Source organism: Humulus lupulus, chromosome 2 (genome assembly GCF_963169125.1).
Source record: "Humulus lupulus chromosome 2, drHumLupu1.1, whole genome shotgun sequence".
Classification (NCBI taxonomy): Eukaryota; Viridiplantae; Streptophyta; class Magnoliopsida; order Rosales; family Cannabaceae; genus Humulus; species Humulus lupulus.
Window position 1 is genome coordinate 8,791,402 of NC_084794.1, and position 27,249 is coordinate 8,818,650.

At 38.4% G+C, this 27,249-nt stretch overlaps 1 protein-coding gene across 2 annotated transcripts; it reads left to right on the forward strand.

Moving 5' to 3' along the window:
* The first annotated feature begins 942 nt into the window (after positions 1-942).
* On the forward strand, positions 943-27,147 carry LOC133817181 (uncharacterized). 2 transcript variants are annotated; one of them, XM_062249603.1, is made up of 14 exons: positions 944-1,285; positions 2,524-3,051; positions 3,136-4,353; positions 4,852-5,179; positions 5,300-5,558; positions 5,674-5,890; positions 6,025-6,374; positions 6,461-6,883; positions 21,381-22,569; positions 22,641-22,988; positions 23,161-23,398; positions 23,531-26,067; positions 26,182-26,291; positions 26,404-27,147. In XM_062249603.1, the coding sequence occupies exons 1-12, from the start codon at positions 1,181-1,183 to the stop codon at positions 25,894-25,896; spliced, it is 7,569 nt and encodes a 2,522-aa protein (XP_062105587.1). In that variant the 5' UTR covers positions 944-1,180; the 3' UTR covers positions 25,897-26,067; positions 26,182-26,291; positions 26,404-27,147. The 2 variants fall into 2 exon arrangements, with proteins under 2 accessions (XP_062105588.1, XP_062105587.1); XM_062249604.1 differs by lacking the exon at positions 6,461-6,883 and having other exon boundaries at positions 943-1,285.
* The last annotated feature ends 102 nt before the right edge of the window (positions 27,148-27,249 follow it).

Below are 27,249 nucleotides of genomic sequence, written 5' to 3' on the forward strand. Positions count from 1 at the left end.
ATTTAAAAAAAAATTATTAAAGAAAGAAAAACCTTATCGAGTCAGGTCAGACCTACCCCATCACATTCGGGGCGGGGTCCGACCCGACCTGAATCAAAAGGCTTAGCGGGACAGGTTGGATCGGGGCAGACACTTAGCGGGTCGAGGCAGATCTTTAGCGGGGTGGGGCCGACTCGCCCCATTTACATCCTTAACCCCAATGCACCTCTTCTGTCTTTTCGATACATGAATAATTATAATTTTTTGTATGACAATATATATTGTAGTTATTTAAAACATTTTACAAATCTTATTTTTTTTCAATAGTTTACACTGCCGAAAATAAGGTTCAAACAACATTTCACACATGTATAAAGCTGGCACGTGCGCAACATGTTGTTTTAACCTTGGTTTCGACAATTTCGATTATTTAGAATTTTCTGAATTTACAGAATGTACTAAATAACTACAATGCACATTGCTATATATATATATATATAAAAAAAAAACTATTCACGTGCCAAAAACAATACGAGGTGCGGGTACACCAAAAGCCATTTTGGGAAGGAGCACCATAAAATCTCCTTATATGATTCTCCCTATTTTTATTATTAAAAAAATCAAAATTGGATGGGATTAATCTCCCAAAATTAATTGAAAAAAGAAAAAAAATTATCTCAAAATAAATGGAGAAATTGATAAAGAAAATACAAAGGTAAGAGTGTGTGTTAGAAGTGTTCCTTTCAGGACCAATAATAAACTAAAAATACACTACTAAAAAAATCATAAAAAAAAAATAGAATACAATACTATTCCAGCAACTACGGGAAAAAAAATTCCAGCAAAAAAAAGAATACGATGCTATATTCTTGAAAAATGACTTTAAAGTCAGACGAATTTGATGATAGAATATCGTTAAAGTTTTATCTTTTTTGCCTTTCTAATTTCAGTAGAGTGCTCAAGAGTTAGGCTATCTTTTATAAAATGAGAAACTAAGTTGACATGAATGAGAATCTACCTTCTACTTACAGATTATATGCTAAGTCTTTTAGTTTATTATAATACTATGTGAGGTTGAATATGATAAAGTGGTGTAAGAAATTGTAGAATTAAGGTTTGAATTGTTATAAGTTGTTTGAGTGAGAAAATTATTATAGGGGATAGAGAGAGTGATTGAGTGAGTTATGCTATACTACATATTATGATGATGAATAATAAGACATCATCTGTTGCTGACCGTTTTACTGAAACTCTGTTTTCTTGGTCTCTTGAAGATGTTTTCGATGAAGAGCTTTTCACCAACAAGGTTTGTTTGTTTTGTTTTTTTTTTATTTTTATTATTATTATTATTTTGGTTGAGTTTATTATTATATCATTTGCCTGACTAATAATTATATGTGTGATGATCTATGTTCTATTAGCTTTAGATTTCTAGGAAAATACAGGGTATGTTCGGAGTTCAATTCTAAAGCTTTTTCACACACTTATTAGATAAACGAAACCATTATTAACCCATTTCCCATTGCCTGCTTTATTTATGGATCAAGTGTCTTACTAAAACCTTTATTATATATTATTAGACTATTGTGTTTCAGATGAAATAAATGTAAGAATATTGAACCATTAATAACTTTACTAATCATTAATTGACTTATAGTTGGAGCCCCATGATTGTTGTATTCCCTAACATAGTGCGAAAAGACATTTGAAATAAAAAAAAAAAGTAAGTGAGCTGAAAAAATGAGCTATCATCTTGAGAGAATATTAGATTATTGTGTCCCACATAGAATAAGTGTAAGAATATTGAACCATTAATAAAAACATGTATAACTTCACTAATCACCAATTGGTTTTTAGATAGACCCCCGTAATTCTTCTTATATATATATATATATACTAGATACAAGCAACGTGCATAACTTAGTTTTATTATTTATTATTTTAAAATAATTATTATGGTAAAATATCTCAAAAATATCATATTTTAATTTATTTAATTATTTATTATTTTTAAATAATTTTCATTGTAAAATATCTCCAAAAATATCATATTCTAATTTTTTTAATCATTTATTTTATTTTATTTAAGTTTAAGTGTTTAGAAACTACAGTTAAATATAAGAATATTTTCTTAAATATAAAAATATTCCGTTAAAATTAACCTTAAAAACATAAAAAATAGTTAAAACAAAATTTTTTCGTTATCTACACTTTTATTATATAGAAGAGATATATATATATATATATATATCACTAACCTTGTACAAAATAGACTTTCAATTTTTGTCCACTTTATTGATCAAGTGTCTTACTAAAACCATCATTAAGCCATTGGTTTACGATTGCCATCCATTTTCCTTGAGTAACTTTTCAACTAAATTTTCATTATTCCTTGATGATTAGGAAACTAGATAATAAGTTTATGCAAAACCTAATATGTTCAATTTGACTTCATTTTAAAACTTGTGTACACTTCCAAGAAATCTTTTCGGTTCATAAACAACCATTCATTCATTTTGTTTTGTTTTATTATATATTTTGCAGATTGAAAAGATTCCCAACTCATTTCGATCAGTTGAGCATTATTTGGGGTCTTATGTTAATCCTTTATTGGAAGAAACACGAGCTGAATTGCACTCAAGCATGGAAGTTCTATATGGAGCGCCTTTCACTGAAGTAAACAATTTCCAAGAAGAAGTTAATCCATATGGTAACAAGAACTATATAGTTCAAGTTAGTGATTGGAGAAACAAACACAATAAAAATGGCAAGGAGCCTTACAAAGCTTTGCCTGGAGATTTTTTTGTTTTGGCAAATGTTAAGCCAAAAACTGTCTGTGATCTCCAAATGGTAGACAGATCGTGGGCTTTTCTATCACTCGTTAATCTCATTGGGAATGGCGGTAAGACATTCATAGTGAAGGCATCAAAAGAGCTCACATATTACTTTCAGAAGCCATTGTTCATCGTTTTCTTGGCAAATTTAACCCCTCTCAGGAGAATATGGGAAGCATTGCACATGTCATCCAATCTGGGGTTTCTAAATAAAGTTATATGCATTGATTATTCAGAGGTAAGATTTCTTTATTCTTGTTCTAAAGTTGAAATTCCCACATACTACTTTTGACAGAAATTTCAATCCCTTGATGATAAACAGGCTAAGAGTAAGAAGAGGTGGTGTGATGTTTGTTCCAAAATCAGTAATGGACTATGGGGTGACAGATTGGTTAAGAAGTTACCTTTTCAACTGAATGAGTCTCAGACCAGAGCACTTGTTTCTTGTCTTCATATGATGGACTGTGGGACAAAATCTTCTTTGGAACTCATATGGGGTCCCCCGGGGACAGGAAAAACTAAAACTACCAGTGCTCTTCTTGTCGAGCTATTGGGAATGAACTATACAACTCTTGTTTGTGCTCCCACGAATATTGCAATTACTAAGGTGGCTTCTGGTGTTCTGAAGATGGTGTTAGTAGATACATATGGTACTGATGGTTTGTTCTGTTCATTGGGAAATATTCTTCTTTTCGGTACTAAGGAGAGGCTGAACATTGACTCAGATCTTCAAATGATATATCTGGATGATCGAGTTGAGAAGCTTGAAAAGTGCTTCGGTTTAGGTGGTTGGAGATTTTGCTTGACTTCTATGATAGATCTTCTTGAAAATTCTGATTTCTGGTACCATGACACGCTGGAAATGAGTGAGTCAAGCATAGAGAAAGAAGATTACAGTAAAAGTAGAAACGAAGAAAAGAGATGCATAATAAAAGTAGATGGTTGTGAAGTTGTGAAGAAAAACGTTCCAACATTTCTTGAGTATGTGAGAGAAGAATTTAACATGAAATTTTCAGAACTTAAGGAGTACTTGTCTATCATCTGTACACATACAACGAAAAGTTACATTTCAGAAAAACTATTTGAAGATATGGTCTCCCTTATTAGCTCACTCGTTTCTTTTCAATCGTTACTATGCCAAGAGAATATGGTTTCTGAAGTAGTGGAGATGATATTTTCTTCTGAATATAGTTTTCTTTCATGTGTTGATGATATCTCCTTGAGTCCCAATATGAAAAGAAAGGAATGTGTTTCAAGTATGAGATCTCTTCTTGATTCCCTTGACTTGCTTGACTATTCTTGGTTTAAGAACCAGAAAACAATTACACAATTTTGTTGGGAAAATGCTTCATTAATTCTCTGTACTGTATCGAGTTCTTACAAGCTCCATCGATTGAAAATTAGGCCAAGAATTTTGGTTATTGATGAAGCTGCTCAACTGAAGGAGTGTGAATCAATCATACCTCTTCAACTTCCAGGAGTAGAGCATGCTATTCTTGTTGGTGATGAATGGCAATTACCAGCAACTGTCAAAAGCAAAGTATATATATATAATATATAAATATATATATATATTCTATAGGGGCTTCACTTTAAGCCTTACTGGTGGGGCTCTCAGTGTTCTCGACCCGTGAACAGTTTTCGGCGTGATTTTTTTTATGACCGTGTATATTGTAGTTGTTTAGAGCATCCTGCAAATTTTCAGAAAATTCCGAATAGTTTACATTACCGAAAAGTAGGTTCAAACATGTTACTTTCCACGTGCATAAAAAAAATTAGTCACACGTGCAATGTTTGAATTTAGTTTTCGGTACTGTAAACTATTTGGAATTTTCTCAAAATTTGCAGATGCTCTACATAGCTATAATATACACGCTCATAAAAAAAAATCGCGCTGAACACTGAGAGCTCCACCAGTAGGGCTTAAAGTAAAACCCTTAGGAGAATTCCCCTAAATATATCTACGCTAGAGACTTATTTATTCCTTTTATTATTAATTTACACAAATCCACTAACTATTTGTATGTTTGTTTTATAGGTTTCAGAGGAAGCTAGCTTCGGAAGAAGTTTGTATGAAAGGCTGAGTTCAGAAAATCATCCAAGGCACCTCCTAAGTTTGCAATACAGGATGCATCCATCTATAAGCTCTTTCCCAAATTCTCTATTCTATCGTAACCAGATACTTGATGCTGCTATTGTGAAGATGAAAAGCTATGAAAGGAGTTATCTTCCAGGTCCAATGTTTGGTCCATATTCTTTTATAAATATAATTGGTGGAAGAGAGCATAAGGATGATGATGAGCGTAGTCGAAAAAATTTGGTTGAGGTAGCTGTTATCATGAGAATACTACAAAAATTGTACCAAGGTATATAATTTTCAAGGTGATAAGAAAAATATGTAATGAATTTGATATTCACTTGCTGTTTGAAGCATGAAATTTATTACAATGAATAACTCATTTTTCTTTGCTTTGTGTGTTTTTCAGCCTGGGTTGAGTCAAAATATGAGCTTAGTGTTGGTATTGTGTCTCCATATGCTGCTCAAGTGGTTGAAATTCAAACCCAACTGAGGTTTAGGTACAATGAAAATAATGGCTTTCAAGTAAAGGTGAAGACAATTGATGGCTTTCAGGGTGGGGAAGAGGACATAATAATAATGTCTACTGTACGCTGCAGTGGTTCTCATCATTCACTGGATTTCATATCCAAACCACAAAGAATTAATGTTGCTCTAACAAGGGCTAGGTATGTATGACAAACACTACATAGGCAAACTATGTGAAGTAAATTCTTCAATGGTTTTCATTAAGATTATAACTTCATAATAGCAAATAACCATCGACCCTTTTCATGTTTTCAGGCACTGCCTCTGGATTTTGGGTGAGGAAAGAACTCTGGTTAAGAGTCTTACTGTTTGGACACCTATTGTCATTGATGCAAAAAATAGAAAATGCTTCTTTAATGCTGACAGAGATGATGATTTGGCCAAGGCTATAACAGAGGTCAAGAAAGAGTCCGGTCAATTTGATGATATGATCCATAATGATGGTATACTTTTCAAGCGTTCAAAGTGGAAGGTACTGCGTTTTCACATGCATTTACTGCTACTCTGTCTCTTTTTGAGTCAATATAGTTTAACATAGTATTTACTCTATTTGGCTTCTACATCTATACTAAAGGAGCTTCTTTTGTACATCTCCAAATATTGTAGGTTTTTTTCAGTGAAAACTTTCTAAAGTCGTTCAAAAACCTTGAAGTAGTTGAAGCAAAGAAACCAGTTATTAAACTTTTACTTAAGCTTTCTGATGGCTGGAGACCAAGGGGGCCTAGCGTCTCAGTCTGTGAAAACTCTTTGCAAATTATGAGTTATAAGGTTGAAGGTTTTTATGTTGTCAGCACTGTTGACATATCAAAAGAGCATTCAGAATATATGCAAGTTTTGAAGATCTGGGATTTGTTGCCTTATCAAGAAATTCCAAGGTTAAAAAACCAGCTTGATATTGTTTTTGACAAGTACACAGAAGAATTCATCAACAATTGCAATGAAAGGTGCTTGGAAGGGTATGCTAACTCCTTTAGTTTGTGTTTAAGTAGTAATATTTTTCTATTCTTTGATTTGGTTTGATTTTTCTGGATTTTGTCCCTAGAAAATTGGAAATCCCAAAGAGTTGGCCGCTCTCTTCGAACATTGGTTGGTTTGAGGATCTCCATATGATGCCAATGAAATTCTACTCCCTATCAAATTGTGTAGTGAATCACATGCTATCTGATCGAGATGGTAGAGAACTGGATCTCCCTTTTGAAGTACCAGACCAAGAAAGAGAGATCATCCTTTTCCCTACAAGTACATTTGTATTGGGAAGGTCAGGTACTGGGAAAACTACTGTTTTATCCATGAAGTTGTTCCAAAAAGAATATATGCATCGCCTGAAAATGGAAGGATTCTATGGAGCCAAGAGAAATGGGATTGGAACTGTTGATAAAAAGAATGTTGTTTTACGCCAGCTTTTTGTGACAGCAACTACTAAGCTTTGTGATAATGTCAAGCAATACATTTCATACTGGAGAAGGTGCGTGAAAACATTCATAAACATGCCTTTGATCCTTAATGACATCGATTCATGTTAGTTAAAATAGTTTTGTAACCAAAGTGATCAAGAAAGAGAATGAAAAATGGAAATGGAAATGAACAATAGAGATGTGTGAAAATGAATGTGTTGTATTGAAAAATGAAAACCATACCCCAATAATACGAGAGGATAGGTTTATATAGTGTACAGAATACAAGAAACACTAACAGAACTGTTTACCGAGTTTTTCGGAAACTACAATAGTAAAAGATAAGAGAGATTAAGGAGAAAGGGTTTAGAAGTTGTAAACCAGATTTTTACGTGGTTGGGGCGTTAATGAGCCTTAGTCCACGAGTCAGTTGTATTAGAGCTTAGAGAGCTTTTTACAATGGAGTTTTCTGCAAGTTTCAGTAGAGTAACTGTATACACACAAAAAAGAGATCCTTTCTCCAGTGCTCTGTTACATGTATTTATAGGTTCACATGTGCACTGGGCTTGGGCCGGGCTGACCTGGGCTCAATAAAGGTATAAATACTGCTGGCTCCTCTATCAGAAGCCCCATACAAAGGATTAAAACATAAAAGAACAATATTAATCTGAGCCCATTGGGCCAACCCAAACCATATCTATCATGCAAAAAATTGGAGCTTTGTCTGGGCATTTCGAGTTACGAGGCAGATTCAGGGGACAAGATCGGTCAGATCAGTGGCGGCACAGGTCTGAACCAACGACGTACAATCCTGAGGTGGTCTTTTCTGCAGGTGAAACGTGGGGACAACTCCCACGCTTCCTGTGACGAAGTCAGGGTCACGAATGCTTTATCCTGCCAACCATGGAGAACTGACCTGGGTTCGTTTACCAATGTCCTTCTCCGTTCGTCGAGGTCCCGTATCGTTTACCATGGGCCCGGACCATTTACCAGGAGCCCGGACCGCTTACCAGGCTTCTGGATCCTCCACGTTGATCCCGACTGTTATCCGGAAGCCAAACATACCATCTCTCGGATGATTGTCCCGGAAAATACTCCCCAGACGCCTTTCGGGCCTCATCCAGAATCGGGTCGTCGATATCTATTATACTTCTTGCCAAACGGGCCTGGGTTGGGCCCAAACTCATTTGGCCAGCCCATGGGCCTGAAGCACGGACCCGGGCGCTTGGCAGGAAACGAGGATAACATTTACCCCCCAAGCCTTCATCCGGGCTTGCATGGTGGAGGCTTGCCTCAGTCCCGGATCCTCTTGGCCTTCTTCCCGGTTCCTTCTCAGAGCAACTTGTCCACTGCAAGGGGCACCGCGTGCTGGAAGACTGTGGAGCCCGGACCATTTACCAGGGTCCGGGTTCGTTTACCACTGCATCGGTTCATGACGAAGGGTACACGTGTCTCCTAGCAACTGTTGCATCGATGGCACTTGATCCTGAAAGGTCAACAACCACCTTAAGGGTCGCTAGGCTAGGGCTACTATGTCCGCTCGGATCACGAAGTGTCCCATCCGCACGGGCGCTTTCCATTATTACTTCTGCGACAAGGAGGACCGTAGGATGGGGCGACCTTTGAAGGGCCCCTCTCTCTGGGACGTCAGATCGAAGTGGCGCAGGTCGCGCCTTGGGGGTATCATGATCCAGCACTCGAGTGGATCCATTAATGCCCCTGCATGATCCTTGACCATCCGATAGGGGGACTGATCCCAATAGTTAGATCAAAAATCATCGCCTGGGCTCTTATAAATACCCCCCAGGCTTTCATTTGAAACCTTTACACTCTTGAGCCAGTCAAAGAACTCGAAGGATTTGTTTATGACCGAGCTTGCCGACGATATCTTCCACCGTCTGCTCCGCCTGCGCTGTCGCCTTTTTCCAATGGTTCCGATATCTACACCCTTGCCCGAGCAGACGCCACCAGCCTGCCCTTTTGACGAGCTGCTGAATCGTCTCCACCAGTTCAAGACTGAGATTCTACCGTCCTTGCCACTAGACAACCACCATTTTTCACGACCAGTAACTTACAGTAAGTTTCCCTGCCTTTCGCCTTTGCACCTTTATATGTATACAAACATAGATTTCCTGTCATTTTGCTTATCTGTTTAGGCTGCTAGACCTTGTCTGCGTTTAGAATTAGTGTTAGGGAAAAGCAGCCTGGTCCGGGCCGCTCTGGGCCCTTTTCGGGTCCGGGTGATTCCCGGACAAGCGTCAATGGGCCGTTGATGGACCCAAAACGGGTATGTTTTAAATATTTATACTCGCAAGCGCACGAATCGTATTTATAGAATAGTGTTCGTGTAAGCACGAGGTCGAACCCAAATGAGTTGTCTAAAATAAAAAAGAAAACTATATTAAATAAAAAGTAATAAATTCTAACCTAGCTCCAAAGATTGATGAGTTTTAATATTATGAACATAAAATAAAAGATTGAAAAATAAAGCTATTTAAGAGAATAAAAATAAAGCAATAATGAGTTGAAAATAAGTGTTAAAAGAAAAGATTATTAAGATACTAGAATCCACAAAATGTAAGTTTAATAATATTTATTAGTATATTGATTCCCAAGTTTTAGTGATAGTTAAAATAATTTAAACTATCATTTTCCAAAAAGATTTATAATTTTAAGCACAAATTTCTTATAAAAAGATAGGATTTTTCTTCACTTTTCAAAATTATAATTTCAAAGCATTTAGTGTAAATCAATCTAATGAAATAACAAATAAATCAATGAACATTATTTAAAAGGCAAAACATAATATTTTTGTTCTAAGCATGGATGTGTACAATTTAATGACACATCTTACACAAAGAATATTATGTTTATGCACTAATGAAGAACAAAGTGTAAATATGTGCTAACAATCCAAAATACATGATATTTAAGATGAAAGAAAATATTTGAAGAAGAAAATTCCATAAACTTTGTTGCACAAAATAGGAAATCAACATACAAAATAAACATTATCTAGTTACAAATTGTTTCATCATCACCTTAATAATCTTAAAAAGATTAGAAACACATAACTAGAATAACAAATACAAAATAAAAATTACAAACATAAATAGGAAAATTTGGAGGAGAAACCCCCAAATTTTTCCTCTAAAAATACATAGAAAGTAACCAAAAAGAAGAAGAAGATGAAGAGAATAGAGAGGTTTGAAATGTGTAGAAATTATGGTATAGTAACCTCTCTTCAAAATTGGACACCCTAAATGGTCTTCAAAACTCCCTATTTATAGCCACAAATGAGGTATTAAAATAATCAATTCAAATTAATTAAATTGATTAAATTAATTTAATTAATTATAATATGGTAAATAGGGGTAAATTATAGAGTATAATAATTATGTTTTGGGGTAAAATGTGTAGAAAGTAGGGTAAAAAGTGGTATTTTTGTCATAGGGGACAAATGTGCTTTTGGACAATTTATGGGCTCAAGATAAATGAAGGGGCTGGTGTTGTGCCAGGCGTGTGGGTGGCAGGGGCGCTGGGCTTTATGGGCCTGAGTGGAAGCACTTGGCTTGATCTTGGCTTGATCTTGAGGTGGCAGGTGCAATTGGCGTGAGGTGGCAGGAGCTTCATATGTGATTGCTGAAGGAGTTGAGGGAAATGGTCATGGTACGTTGGGGAGAAGGAGGCAAGTGCTGAAGGAGAATTGGGCTTGGGCCATGGGGCCTGATGTGGTGTGGAGTGTTGGGCCATGGCTCCTTTGGTATTTCAATAATACTACTTTGTTCTCTTGTTTCCCTTGAAAATGCCACCTTTCTCTTCATTTTCTTACTTTTTCAAGAGCAAAAAAAAATACACAACTTCTCTACAAAAATAAACATAAATTAAATTAAAACAAAATATTTTCAATAATAAAATATACAACATAAGTTCCATGAAAATATTAATTAAAACTTAATTTACTTAAACATTTAAGCTCAAAAGTGCATCTTTTTATTCCTAACTTAACAATATAAATTTCAAATAATTAAACTACAACATTTTACAATAAAATAACTATAAAAACACACAAAAGTATATAAAATCATGAGAAGACTAATAAATTCAAAATTACTTAAAAACTTAATAAATCAATTAAAAACTCAAGAATTAAGCAACAATTAGCACATAAAAAGTGGTAAAATAACTCTATTTTGTAGAGTTATCAGCCGTCTTAGGAGTGTAGCCTATTTTTCATTTCCGATTAGGATCTTGCAGATCCCTGGTGATCCCGGACCTGATCCGGAGAGAACTTTTCCAAGCAGTTCATAGGAGAGCCCCCGTACCTTAACCAACCTTCTTGGGTTTTGGTACTGAGTGCTTGGTTTGTTTCTCTGTTTTGCTCCCAGATCACCAGCCATGACATCGGGCGTCACCCTTCATTCGGAGGAGGAAGTTAACAAGCCCCTTTCACTGTTCTCGGGGCCAAGACCACCAAAGGCAACAGGTGGGAGATGGACGTGGTGCCGAACTTGTTCTGGAACTATTGAATGTTGTACGCCCTAGAGAAGTGCTTGGGCATGGATTCGACTCCCGGACTATTCCATAACCGCCTGGCCAAGAAAGAGGAGAGGGCCCACACCTCCGTGAACGGGTTTGGGGCCTGGAGCGTAGGCCACATCAATGCGGTTCCTGATGTTCATTGGGATCGCGCCCTTCTAGCTTCTGCCCCAAGCATAGCGATTTCTTGCAGGATGGCGCGTCTTCTGCTTCGCGAGGGAGATCCCAGAGCCGACCCCCATAGAAATCTTGTACTTCTACAAGATGGAGCTGTAGGTCAACGTCAAGGACAAGACCCTGGACGGCTTCTACAAGCTCAAATCGCGGGGCAACTACCCTGCTCCTACCAGCGCCTGGAAGCATCCCTCGAACGTCCAACACTACTGGTTCATGACGTCCGGGTTCCTCATAGAGAAGAACCCCACATTGATGGTTGACTTCCAGTGATTGGGTAAATGGTTTCCCATCCCTTTTTCTTGTCTTTGTCCTCTTTTCTTCCTCTTTTTCTTTTATTCTCATCACATCATCTCGGGTGGTAGGACCCTTTGCCCAGACTCCCCTCACCCAGTTCATCTTGGATCAGAAGAAGCTTTACTCCGAGCTAAGCGCGGAGGATTTGGACGTGGGGGGCTATGTCAACACTGACAACCTCCGAGTGATCGGAATGCTCGCGGCCCACCAAATGATCCATGCCCCGAGCCTCCGGGGGATACAATGTGAGAAAGACCCCGCGCTGAGGGAGGAGCTAGCCCTGTAACACATCAAGGCCATAGAGGCTGCGGTGCTGGTGGACGCGACCAAGCGAAAGAGGGACCAAGCTCAGCCGAGGGAGGCGGCCACCTCCGAGGAGCTGGAAGCCCTCTTCGACAAGGGACAACCGAATACAGGGACCCCTGGGGCTAGCGTATCAGGGCGAGGTAACTCACCTATGATTTTGACTTATGCTCCCCAAGTTGGGGACTTAGCTAGGGACAGGCTAGCACACCGAGGCCCCGTGTTCGGGGCTGACGGGGAAATGAGACCTTCGTCTCCCATTCCCGTAGGGTTAGAAGTCCTCATGTACTTGTCCGGGTTTCTCTAATACGGGAACTTTCTACACCCAGATGACATGGGGGACCGAGTCTATTCTTTCGCGTTAGATGACTTGAATCAAGTCCGGGGCCTAAATAAGGGTTCGTCCTGGGTCACTCTTAGTCTTGACTTCCTTGTTTGCTTGTTTATTGTACTAACTCTTTTATTTGTGTTTATTTTAGAAGACTTTGATATGTCCGACCCCGTGGACAAGATGAAGCAGCTCCTCGAGATCCGGGCTGCCAAGGCGAGGGCCACGACCAGGAAGGTCTCCAAGAAAGCGTCTAAGGAGACGCCAGGGCTAGAGCTTCAACCTAGCAAGGAGACTCTAGGGCCCTTCAACCCAGCAAGGCCACCCTAGCAGCGGTTCCGATCACGGCCGTTGACCCGGCCACTATCCCCCACCTTCCCGCTCACCCCCTGTGATTAACCTGGAGCTGGAACCAGAGGCAAGCCAGAGCTCTAGGAAAAGAGCCGCGGATTTGGGTGCGGAGGAGGCAAAACCAAGAAACAAGAGAGCTCAGACGAGGCGGGCTGGTTCGGATGGGGAGTCGTTCGGGGAGAGTCAGCTTGCCGCTAAAGACCTTCCGACAGCACCGACTCTTCCCGTCCACCCGGCCTTACCTGAGGAGGGGGAGGCCGTCTTGCGGGACGAGCAGTCCAAACTCATATCCTGGAGCTGGGAGAATGGCTGGGAAAGGAGGGAGAAGGTTTACAAGGCCCTGACGATTCGTCGTCAGGTTGAATTCGCTAATCGCCCGACAGCCTTCAGTGCCCCTCAGGCAATCGTGGATCGACTGGTTTCCGAAACAGGTTTATGCCCCAATCTGGGGCACGATACGACCCCGTTCGCGGTGGATCTACTGGATCAAGTGGGGAACACCATGTCCAATCTTCAACTGAAGCGATATGCCACCATCGCCAACCAGGACATGCTGTTCATTTCCCAAGCTCTCCGCCACCAAGCCACCGCTGTAAGTTTGCTTTGCATCTTCTCTTTCTCCTTTTCTTTGCTGAGTAAGGACTCTTCTAGATTTTCTTTGTTCCAGGATGCTCTAATATCCCATCGGAATGCTGACTTGGTGGCCGAGGCTGCCATGAAGATGGAGACACTCCAGCTGGAGCTGGAGGCGACAGTGAATCAAAGAGAAGTCGCCAAGGAGGCCTTGGCCAGGGAGACAGCCCAGGACAAAGCGTCCCTGGCCAACGCGGTTGCTCAGGCTGAAGCAGACTACACAGAGTTCGACCGGGTCATGTTTCAGCTTGAAGAGGCTCTGTCCCGGAAAGAAGCTGAGGCTGGTGAGCAGATGGCCAATCTGGAGGCGGAGCTTCTCCGAGTAAAGGCTTCGCAGGAGGCGGCGGTGACTCAGTCCATCCAGGACTGAGAGAGGGTCAAAGGTCTGGAGCCCGGATCCATGAGCTGGAAGGCTTGCTTCAAAAGGAGGTGAAGGCACACGAGGAGACCCGTTGCGAAAAAGAGCACGCGGATGACATGCTGGGCATCATCTTCGATGAGGCCATCTATATGGCCTGGGTCCAGGACAAGAACATGAACCTCCTGGTCTATCCTTACCCTGCCACGAAGAGAGCTGAATTTGAGGCCAAGGAGAAAGCTGACGCGAAGCCCCTGGATGATGAAGAGGCGGATGGAGCCATCCGAGAGGCATCAGGACCTGGCGAAGTCTAAACCCGGATCTTCTTTTTGTTTATAATTTTGCAATACTTTTACGGACGCGCATGCGTCTAAGACATTTTTTGGTGTTTTATCCACTTTATTTTTTTTCTTATTGCTTTCCCGTTTCCATTCGCTAAGCTTTCACTAAGTGTTTCACCACCGTGCATGAATGAGCCGAGTGTTTGGTCCCGGTTCCAAGGCCTGGACTAGACTATTCCTGACTTTAATTTATCAACTCACTCTAATCCTGCTGCTCACGCCCATGAGAGGTTTGATGTCAACACTAGCTTTCTCAGGCTCTCAATGAAAGCACCAAAATGTTTACTGAGTTTTTCGGAAACTACAATAGTAAAAGATAAGAGAGATTAAGGAGAAAGGGTTTAGAAGTTGTAAACCAGATTTTTACGTGGTTGGGGCGTTAATGAGCCTTAGTCCACGAGTCAGTTGTATTAGAGCTTAGAGAGCTTTTTACAATGGAGTTTTCTGCAAGTTTCAGTAGAGTAACTGTATACACACAAAAAAGAGATCCCTTCTCCAGTGCTCTGTTACATGTATTTATAGGTTCACATGTGCACTGGGCTTGGGCTGGGCTGACCTGGGCTCAATAAAGGTATAAATACTGCTGGTTCCTCTATCGGAAGCCCAATACAAAGGATTAAAACATAAAAGAAAAATATTAACCTGAGCCCACTGGGCCAGCCCAAACCATATCTATCATGCGACAAATTGGAGCTTTGGTCTGGGAATTTCGAGTTACGAGGTAGATTCAGGGGACAAGATCGGTCAGATTAGTGGCGGCGCAGGTCTGAACCAACGGCGTATAATCCCGAGGTAGCCTTTTCTGCAGGTGAAACGTGGGGACAACTCCCACGCTTCCTGTGAAGAAGTCAGGGTCACAGATGCTTTATCCTGCCAACCTTGGAGAATCGACCCGGGTTCATTTACCCATGTGCCTCTCCATTCGTCGAGGTCCCGTACCGTTTACCATGGGCCCGGACCATTTACCAGGAGCCCAGACCATTTACCAGGCTTCAGGATCTATCCACGTCAATCCCAACTGTTATCTGGAAGCCAAACATACCATCTCCCGGATGACCGTCCCAGACAATACTCCCCGGACGCCTTTCGGGCCTCACCCAGAATGAGGTCGTCAATATCTATTATACTTCTTGCAAAACGGGCCTGGGCTGGGCCCAAACTCATTTGGCCAGTCCATGGGCTTGAAGCGTGAACCCGGGCGCCTGGCAGGAAATGGGGATAACAAGAACAATTAAAGAAAGATAAGTCAACTGTTTAAGAAAGGTGTTACAATATTCTGTTAATCAAGTAACTAAAACTGACTCTTCTAACTAATCATTGACTGAGTTGACTTGGTCTTCACTAACATCCCCCCTCAAGTGACACGGGGGAACAAGAAGTTTCAGCTTGGAGAACAAGTTGTGTGAGAGATGTGAAGAGGCTTCGTGAGCAAATGAGCAATCTTAAATTCAGACGGAACATAACGAACTTCCAGAGCTTTGGCAAGGATCTAGTCACGAACGAAGTGAAGATTGATTTCGATGTGTTTCGTGCGGGCATGGACCACTGGATTGGAGGCTAGAGAGCTTGCACCTAAGTTGTCACACCAAAGTATGGGGCACTGAGAAGGTGTTAGGTGCAACTCACTAAGTAAGGACTGTAGCCACATAATCTCAAATGTTGCTAACACCAGAGATCTATACTCAGATTCTGCTGATGATCTAGCTACTACATGCTGCTTTTTAGAGCACCAACTGACTAGATTTACTCCAACGAAGCTGCAATATCCCGAAGTGGAGTGCCCATCATCAATCGAGCTGGCCCAATCAGCATCTGTGAAGCCATTGATGAAGAGATTGGTAGATGGCTTAAAGTATAACCTAAAGTGGGTAGTTCCAGCTAAGTATCTTAGAACTCTCTTGCAGGCATTCCAGTGATCAGTGGTGGGGGCCTTCAAAAATTGACTCAGCTTGTTAATGGAGAAGGCAATATCTGACCTTGTCAATGTCAGATATTGGAGTGCACCAATGACACTTCTCTAAAGAGAAGGGTCTGCTAGAGGAACACCGTGATCAAGGTACAACTGTGAGTTGGGACACATGGTTGTTGAGATCAGCTTTGCAGTAAACATGTTGGTTTTATCAAGGAGATCTCTGGTGTATTTTCTCTGTGTAAGGTAGAGGCCAAAATCATTTCGAAACACCTCAAACCCCCAAGAAGTAATTGATTTGCCCAAGTACTTTAAGAGAAAATTGAAGGTGGAGATCAATGATCAATCGATGTACCATAGCTATATCTTCTCATGTGATGAGAATATCATCAACATAGACAAGGAGAAGAATGAGTTTTCCTTTCTTCCTTGTGTAGAACAAAGAGGTATCAGACTTTGAATTGGTGAAGCCCCATTGTAGCAAGGAACTCTTCAGCGAACTTTTCACTTGTCAAACCAAGCCTTGAGGGCTTGTTTTAAGCCATATAAGGCTTTATTTAACTTGCAAACATGCTGAGTAAATTGAGAGTTTTGAAATCCCTGAGGTTGATACATGTAAATTGTTTCTTGAAGCTCACCATTAAGGAAAGCATTATTAACATCAATACGTTGTACCTCCCAATTGTAAAGCAACAACAATGGTGAAGATAACATGGATTGTGGAAGGTTCCACCACAGGGCTATATATCTCAAACAAGTCTATCCCCAGAATCTGCTGGAAACCTTTTGCTACTAAGCATGCTTTGTAACGTTCCACAATACCATATGGTCCATACTTTATCCGAAATATCCACTTGTTGTTGACTATAAACATATGAGGAGATGGAGGTACAAGAGTCCATGTATTGTTGTTCATTAATGCAGTGTACTCCTCCTTCATTGCTTGTGTCCAAAGAGGGTTTGTCAAAGCCTGCTTTACTGTTTTTGGTTCCAAAGATAAACTCTTGTGCATAGTTACTAGTGCTTTAGGTTTGAAGATACCAGATTTGGATATAGTAATCATAGTGTGTTGGTTGTGGGGTTGAGTTTGAGTTGGGGGTACGGGTAGGCTAAGAAAAAAGGTTTGGAATAGGTAAAAGGGACTAAGATGTGTCTATTACTAGGTTTTGAGGTAAAGTGTCTGAGTGGTGAGGCAAGTTGTTGTCTGTTTCTGAGGTTGGGTTATTTGTGGGGAGTGATGCAGTTGCAAGGACATGAGGTTCAAATGTGTCTGGGATCGAGGAGGGAATATGGTCAGTGGGTGAGCTTGGTTGAGTTGGTTGAGTGATAGGGACAGGTGAGGCAGTTGGAATAGGTACATTGGGAAGAGGAAAAGCAATGTGTATGTTTTGAGTAGCTGTTATGAGGAGAGATCGAGTTTGACTTAAACAATGACATATACGGAAACTCTAGCTCATTGAAAGTGACACTTCTAGCAATGTAGACCCTCCCATTAGGATGAAAACATCTATAACCTTTGTGTGCTAGGCTATAACCCAAGAACAAACATTTAGAAGTTTGAAAAACAACTTTGTGAGAATTATAAGACCTGAGTAGTGGAAAACATGAACACCCAAAGACTTTTAAGAAGTTGTAATCAGGAGATTGATTAAAGAGCTTTGAAAAGGTGATATATTTTGTAAAGTTGGAGTTGGAAGCCTGTTTTTTAAATAAGCTGCAGAAACAAAGGATTCCCACCAAACTTTAATGGCATTTGGGCTTGATAGCAAGTAAAGACAGTCCCATATCAACTCATGTCTATGTTTACCTTCCACTCTTCCTTGTTGTTGATGTGTATGGGGACAAGGGTGTCTAAAAATGATGCCTAAGTTTTGAAGAATTGGTTGAAGCTTTCTGTACTCCCCACCCCAATCAGTTTGCATTGTTTTGATTTTTGTATTGAATAATCGCTCAACATATGTATTGAACTGAGAAAACACAGTGGAAACTTCAGATTTGCATTTCATGGGAAATATCCAGACAAATTTAGTGAAATCATCTATAAAACTCACATAATACTTGTAACCATCCATATAAGTATAAAAAGATGGACACCAAACATTTGAATGGACAAGTTGAAAACAAGAAGTTGTTTTTGGATGCACAGCAGTGCCAAACTTGACTCTCGTTTGTTTTCTTAGTATGAAATGCTTGCAGAAATCAAACTTTCCAGTCTTGGCACCTTTAAGTAAACCTTGCTTCACTAGGCCTTGCAAATCCTTCTCTCCGACATGCCCTAAGAACATGTGCCAAAGGCGTTAATAATTAGATGTATTCTCTTTAGAACTGCTAGAGACAACTGCTCTTTCTGTAACTGTACTCTCTTCTAGAGAGTATAAATTCATCTTTCGTGTACCCTTCATCGCAACAAATGCAACTTGAAGAAATTTCAAGATTCCATTTTCAAAAGTTACCTAGTAATCATCAAAATCAAGAACACCTAAAGAAATAAAGGTTTTTCTTTAGATCGGGAATGTACCTGACATTCGTAAGTCGTCTAATTGTATCATCATGCTTCTTCAGTCATAATGTTTCAATCCCTTTTATCTGACAGGAATTGTCGTTGCCCATATGCACAACTCCTCCATCAAGCTCCTCAAAACTTGAGAACCAATGTCTGTTCTGACACATATGATAGGAACATCTGAAATGAAGGATCCATCTGTCTGAGTATGTGTCTGATGACGAAACTGTAAATGCGGATTATCATCATCATCAGCCTTTTGTGCAACATTTGTATTTGACTTGTCCTTATTTGGAAAATCTTTCTTCTAGTGCCCTTTCTGGTGGCAATAGGCACACTCGTCCTTTGCAATACGTCTTTTGGATGACTCTCCTCTGGAGTTTGATCTGGATCGACCCCTATTATCTGATCTGCCTGAATTCTTATTGTTTGCCCAACCTCTAGCTACAGTTAGTGTTTCTGGTGTTAAGCCTTTGTGATCATGTTGATCCTTCTTCTGGTACTCATTATTCACCAAAGCACTAAACAAATCTATGAATTTAACCTCATCTTTTTCGTATAACAGAGTTATGGTTAAATGATCATAGGTGTCAAGTAATGAATTTAGCAACAACAAAGATTTATCTTCATCATCAATAATTTCAACATCTAGATTTTGCAAATTAGCCAAAATTTTATTGAAATTATCCAAGTGCTCAATCATAGAGGTAGATTTCTTATATTGTTAATAGAAAAGATTCTTCTTCAAGTAGAGTCAGTTATCTACACTTTTCTTCATGTACTCGTCATCGAGCTTCTTCCAGAGAACTTTGACTACATTCTCTTTCAAGACAGAGTAATTCTGATCTTTTCTGAAATGCAGTTAGATTGTGCCACAAGATTTTCAGTTGACAAAATTCCAGCGTTCATTGGTATAATCTTCTTGCTTAGTCTCGAAGGTAATATTAGATCCTTATTTGAACAATAGATCTAACACTTCAAATTCCCACATACCAAAGTTAGTGGTGTCGTCGAATTTCTCCACCTTAAACTTTGTGTTGGATAACATGGTTATTCAAATAGAACCACTTGTTTCGCCAGAACTTCTAATGTCACATTGTTCATCTTTAGAACTTCTAATATCAAGTTGTACACTTTCTTTTGACTCTCCGATGTTAGTAATTAGTGCAAAAAAATAAGTGAGTTTTGCACTAATAACTTAAAATAGGGTTTTTGCAAATTTTTGTACCTTATTTGAAAAAACGAAGTCTATAGTTGAATACAGATTGGTCCAATTAGCTAGGAATAAGTCCGATTCTATTGAAAAACATACTGACTTGGCCCAAAGTTCACTTTTGACTGAGTTGACTCACTAGTCAACGGTTAAACAGGCTTAGCGATTCGGTCAACTCACAAAGCAACTTGGTAAACGACTTTGACGGCTCAATTACATAGTCTGCTGACTCAATCAACAACTTTGTGGCTTGGTGAAATGTCTCGATAAAATAAAATACATAGAATTACGTGGTTCGACAATTTTCCCACGTCCAAAGGAGGCAACATATATTATGGAGCTAAGTAGGAAGTATACACAATAAAAATACATATTTGCTCACCAATAATATCTCTAAGTTATTTCCCAAATTGTTTTCTCAAACTCATAGAAATCTCTCACTCATTGAGTATTTTATCTCTAGAGTTTCCTATGCTGTCTTTGAATTTCCCAAGCATTATCTCTTATTTTTCTCTAATTGAGCTTATTTTTTCTCAATGAACTCCATCATATTTATAGATGGAGGGAGGCTCCATCTCCCTCTTGTACAATGTATGCAGTGCAAGAATAAGAGTCAACAAATGCCTAACATTAGGCTGTCTAAAAAATTAGGCTAGGTTCTTGACTTATCTTTTGTACAAACTGTCTTCGGAAAACGATGTAACCACCAAAGGATATGGATGTATCCTTAACATAAGGGACCGAACTTCATTTACTATTGATCCTCCACAAACTAGAGATGAAGATATGATTGAGATAAGAGAGCGTGTTCGACAATTAGAGGAGCATATCCGGAATCATTGTATCACCCCAGGATCTCAATGTGCCCCACCACCACCCGATGATCCCGATGTTGGAGCACCAAGTCAGTAGGACTTATGTATGAGTTTTATTACTATGGACTATTACAATTTCATGTTTAGGACAACTCTTTATTTTGATTAAGCAAACATACTCTTATGTTTTTATTTATATGTTTAATATAAGTGTTTTAATTTTATTCTATTGTTTTATATTTAATTCAAATTAAATCAATAAATAAATATATAAGTGAATAAACATTGCACATATAAAAAAATCTCAGCTCAGTCTATACTGAGGATTGTCCTCGGTATAGCCCATCCATATGACAAAATTGGACAGGTTGTACCGAGGACATATTCAATGTCCTCGGTAGAAATTACCTCTACCGATGCAGCTGTCCCGAGGATCTACTATCGAGAACATGTTCTCGGTAGAAGCTGTATCGAGAAAATTCACGCTTCTACCGACGACATTTGTTATCGGTATAAGCCTTGTTTTTTTGTAGTGTAGGGGCAGAGAATTCATTTGCATGGGTACAAAATGAATGATTAGAGAGAATAATTCCAAGGATAATTTTGCAAACATCTCTTGTACATTATTCGACCATTGAAATTTGTGATATATATTCATTTTGGTGTGTGCTAAATATTTCAAGTTTTCACTTGACTGTGCTATATTTTACTTTAAATATATACTTAAAAATATAAGCATAACAATTGTTATGAGATACTTAAATTTCATTTAACTTTTGAACATTTCCACAAATTCTTTTGCAGTGGTAGTCATTCAGTTGAAAGCGGTCTGATTCATGAAAATAATAATGACAACGAAGATTCAAGATTCAACAACATCCCAGACTCCTTTCATGACATTCCCCTTAATTCGTATCCTCTTGCCATAACATTCCATAAGTTCTTGATGATGCTTGACGGAACACTGAAAACATCTTATTTCCAAAGATTCCTTGGTATCGATGAAGTTTCTCAAAGTCAAATACCCAATTCAAGATCACATATATACTATTCCTTCTTAAGCACCAAAGAAGTTGATTATACGAGATTTTTTTCACAATACTGGCCTTGTTTTGATTCCCAATTAACGAAAAATCTCGACCCTTCTTGTGTCTTTACTCAGATAGTTTCTCATATCAAAGGCGGCCCACAAGCCCTAGAAACAAAATATGGTAAACTCACAAGGAAGAGATATGTTAGGTTGTCAAAGGGGTGTGGATCTAGTCGTTTAAGGAGGAAAGAAAGAGAGATTATATATGATATATTCCAGGTATATGAAAAACTCAAGTTGGAAAGTGGTGAATTTGATATTGCTGACTTTGTAAATGATCTTCATCTTCGACTCAAACAAGAAGGATATGGTGGTGATCAAATGGATTTTGTCTATGTAGATGATGTGCAAGATCTCACAGTGAGTCAAGTTGCTTTGTTTAAGTATGTATGCAGTAACTTGGAAGAGGGTTTTGTTTTTTCTGGAGATGTTGTAAGACCAATTGCTGGGGGCATTGATTGTAGGATTCAAGATCTACGTTCTATTTTTTATAACAAGTTTGTTCTGAATCCCATGATGAACATGAAAGGAAAAGTGGGACATATCACTAATATGTTCAGTTTGAGTCAAAACTTTCGTAGCCATGCTCGCATTCTAAAACTATCACAAAGTATTATTGAACTGATATATCATTTCTTTCCTCTATCAATTGATATTATTGAACTTGAAACCTCTATGGTCCCTGGTGAAGCTCCAATTATAGTTCAATACAAGAAGAATGAAAACGCAATCATAAAACTTTTTGGGAGATGTGACAACAACTCGAGCAGAAATGCCATTAGTTTTGGTGCGGAGCAGGTAATTTTGGTCAGAGATGAAACATCACGACAAAGCATAAAGGACATTGTTGGAAAGCAAGCCCTTATCGTAACAATACTTGAGTGCAAAGACTTGGAGTTTCAGGTAACTACAATATTTATTAATATGTTCTTGCATTATTTATGAAAGTTAATATATACTATGGCATGTTGTAGGATGTGATGCTGTATAACTTTTTTGGATCTTCCCTGCTGAGAAAGAAGTGGAGACTTATATATAAATACATGAACGAGCAAGATCTGCTTGACTCCACGTCTCCACAGTTTCGTCTTTTCAACGAAAGCAAAGATAGGATTTTGTTGGCTGAGCTAAAACAATTATATGTTGCCATTGCATGTACAAAGAAGAGATTGTGGATTTGTGATACCACTGAATTCTCCAAACCTATGTTTGAGTATTGGATGAAGAAGTGCCTTGTACAAGTTCAACAACTAGATGATTCACTTGCTCTATCAATGCAAGTCTCAAGCAGTCCACATGAGTGGAAATCGAGGGGTGTAAAGGTAGGTTTGGTTCTTGATCATTTCTTTTTTCAAGAATGATCATTATCTTAGGATCACATCATCATCATTTGATCCATTTTGCTTGATTAAGCAATTCAAGTTGTTTTATCACACATGCACAAAGCCATTTTTCAATAATTTAAATTAAACTATTCAATTTGCTTCTGAACAGCTATATTATGCGCATAACTATGAAATGGCTACAATTTGCTTTGAAAAAGCTCATGACACATTTTGGGAAATGAAGTCTAAAGCTGCTGGCCTTCAAGCTATGGCTGACCATATGCTTACTTCCAATCCTGAAGTAACAAGCTCTTTCTTAAGAAAAGCTGCCAAGATATTCAAAACTATGGGGAAATTTGATTCTGCAATGAGTTGTTATAGAAATTTAGGAGACAACGAGGAAATAGGTATATAAATTCCCATGCTCTTGCTTAGTGAATATTCATAGTCTAAATGAATTCATCTCATGCCTCTTCTCATAAATTACTTGAAATTTAAGTACTTTATCTAAATTAATGACCTATTATTTGTTGTTGTAGGTTTGATTTATTTGGAAAATTTTGGTGAGTTTGAGTCTGGGTTGCAGAGAGCTGGGGAGTGCTTCTCCCTGGCAGGTGATTATCAAAAAGCTGCTAATGCCTATGCTAAAGGCAATTTGTTCTCAGAGTGTCTAAATGTTTGTGCCAAAGGACTCTTATTTGACACAGGTTTGGCATATATACAATCCTGGAAACTACAAGCAAAACAAGACTCTAATGTGAGTAGTAATAAAGGCACAGAAATAGAAAAAATTGGACAAGAATTCCTGGAGAGGTGTGCTCTACATTATTACAAGCTTGAAAACATAAAATCTATGATGAGGTTTATTGAAGCTTTTTATTCCATGGATTCAATACGTCAATTCTTGCGGTTGTTGGGTTGTTTTGATGAACTTATGTCATTGGAAGAAAAATTAGGAAATTTTGTGGAAGCTGCAGACATTGCAAAGCTCAGAGGAGATATACTAGTTGTGATAGATTTACTTGAGAAGGCTGGGAAATTTAAGGAAGCATCAACACTTATTCTTGCTTATGTTCTTTCCAACTCACTCTGGTCATCTGGTAAAATAGGATGGCCCTTACAGTCGTTGAAACAAAATCATAATCTTATAACAAAAGCCATATCATTTGCCAAGAATGAGACGAAAGACTTCTATGATTTTGTTTGCACAGAAGCTGAAATTATTACAAATAAGAAGAGTGACTTGGCAGTGATGAAAAATGAAATGATTTCTTCTCAGAGACACAAGAGTGTTAGAGGTGAAATCCTATGTGTTTGGAGAGTTGTTGATGCTCATCTTGATTCAAATCTTACAGAATATTTAAGGGAAGGAGATTTACCACGTGACCAGTTGATGGATTCAGAAGAACGCATGATGTCTCAAATCCATGTTTCAGTGGAGTCACTAGTTTATTTCTGGAATATCTGGAAGGATAAAATTCTTCGAATTTTTGAATATCTTGAAGGTCTACAAACTCAAGATGTCAATGAATTCACGAGCTATGGAGAGTTCTGTTTGGAATATTTAGGTGTTTTGAAACAATGCCACAATTCCCTCACAAACTATGTCTTGCTCTACTCTGATGCAAACTGGGCTAGAAATGTGGAGCATATACATGTCCGGAGTATTGGAAATAAGTTAGTGCTTTTTATTGACGTTGACCAGTTTATACATGTTGCCCAGGTCTATTGGTCTTCACAAGTACTCTCTGTTGGTTTTAAGGTTCTGCACAAGCTAGAAGCCATTATCCATACCTTTGCGACTGATTCATATGATTCCCTTTCAAGGAAATGCATGATATTTACTCTTATCTATGAGGTTGCACAATTTATTTTAGGGTCCAAAAATCTGAATAGGACATGTCAAAATTCAGATGATCTCGAGAAATTGATAAGACTGGCAACTGATTTTTCAGGATACATATTCCCTTTAGATTGGCAGAAATCATTGGGCGAGGACTTTGTTTCTTTTAGAGGAACAGGCATTTGTAATAAGTTTCTGAAGCAAATGATTGTTGAACATTGCAACTTGAGGAATGATCTGACTCACAGTCAAGTTGGAAACATAGCTGTGTTTGTTCTCAGCTCTAGCAGGCTTAATGATGAACTATTTGAGAAGATTATGAAAAGGATGAACCAGAACCTGCCATGGAAGGCATTCTTTAAGTGTCTGCAAAGGTCTAGAGGGTCATACTTTCCAAGCTCATCTCTGATTTGTAGGTTTCATGGTGTTTTGGTGGATGCATACAATGCAAATTGCATGAGAGAATGTGACCCAATATCTCCTAGTTTTTTCTTTTATCTTGTTGAGCGCTTTGTGATTTGGTTATCTATATCATTCAAAGGCTACTTCATTACAACAAAGTCAGCATTTGTTGAATGGCTTGTCTATGAAGAGATTCATACTACGACCACGCCATGTTTCAACACTTTAGTTGGTTTTCTGCAATCTGATCTACCATTTGTGACCCATGTTATCAAGGAATGCCTTAACAACGAGCAGGATATGATTGATTGGATCAACAAATCTCCCTCAAGAGATAACAAGTCCTATTCATTACTCGTGTCTAGGATGGTTTTGATACTTTGTCTGCTTCGAGAAAATTTCGGAATGGGTTCAAGTCTACTTTTTGATTTGTTGGGAATACCTAGGATCACTAAACACATGCCTTTAAAATTTTGTGATAATCTCAAGTCATATTTAGTTCGTTGTGATGTAACTATGCTTGCTGAAGCATTTGAGGATATTGGAAATTCTCTGGTCGTTGTAAGTTTTGGGATCTCAAAGCCTTGGTTTGAGGATTTTAATGTTGTGGATATGAGTGTGAATCGTAGCAAGAATGACATATTAAGAACATTGTTTTAGAAAAGAGTTAAAGCTTTTACATGGGATTCCACAGCAGGGACAAGTTCTAAGTGTGAGACAAATCCACCAATGAGTTTAGGCTTTTGGAAAATATTTGAAGCCATTAACTCTGAAGGAAAGGGAAGCATAGATCAAGAGAATAAGCTTACATTAAATGCTCAAAAAATTAAGGTAACCTACTATACTTGTTTTTGTTTCACATATGAGCATGTAAAGATATTGTGATGCGTTGCTATTAGGTTTTTTTTTTTTTTTTTCTTATTTCCTTCTATCATCTTTTTCTAGGTGGTTTTGGAAAAATACATTCGCCTACTCGAGCAAAATATCTCATCATCTCGTGATATGGCTGACATGGTATATGAACTGAAACAACTTTGTGCAGCATTGGATGCGAGGTTAGTTTTGGTTTATACTATACTTTTTGTGTTCATGATTAGTTTTCTTTTCTCTGATATGTATTTTATTATGGGGGCTATATATTTCTTTCCACTTCTGTTACCTTGTCAGGGATATACGTCTAGTGAAACAACTTGCTAAGAGGGTGCAATCAAGAAAACCAGGAATGGAATGTTTCTTGAATCAGTTGTTTCACAAGCATACCACAGCTCAGGACGGTAGAGCAAAAGTAAAGGAAGGTTGCCACATCCTTTGATCGATGCATGTTGAACTCGAGTATATCTGAATGTTGTAATATATATATACATATATATATATATATATATATGTGTGTGTATGTGTGTGTGTGTGTTTGACCAAAGAATAATGTTTGGATGGGATTCTCTTTCGAAGACAGTTCGAGGGTATTGTTGATCATTTTGAGTCTCAGTTTATGCTATCTTAGAATTCAGAATCCAAGTAATGGAACGTATACTTAAAGAACTGATATTAGTATAGCTTTTGTGTATACACTTTTTCTTCATCACAATGATCAAATGTGAGTAAAGCTATAGAACAGTATTATTCTTCGGAGGAGCTAGAGTTCTGAATCAGGGAAAAATACTCGCATTTTTATGGGATTTTCACATCCTCTCTGCTATTTTACACTATTAATAAAAGATATATACTTGTACAAAATAAATAGACAAAAAGGCAATTCTACTAGCATTTTGACTATACTGTATAACAAAATAAACGGTAGCTTTGTCTTGGAGCTTCTACACTCTTTGCACTTTATTTGTAATATTCGCTTTCTTAAGGAACATTTATAAAGATAAATTGGACTGACCAAGGGTATCATGGTCATTATGTGAATTATGTGATTTCATATAAGTATGTTTATATAAATTATATGTGATTAAGACCCATTTTTTGTGAGAACGGACATTTTTATAAATTGACCTGCTGAGGATATAT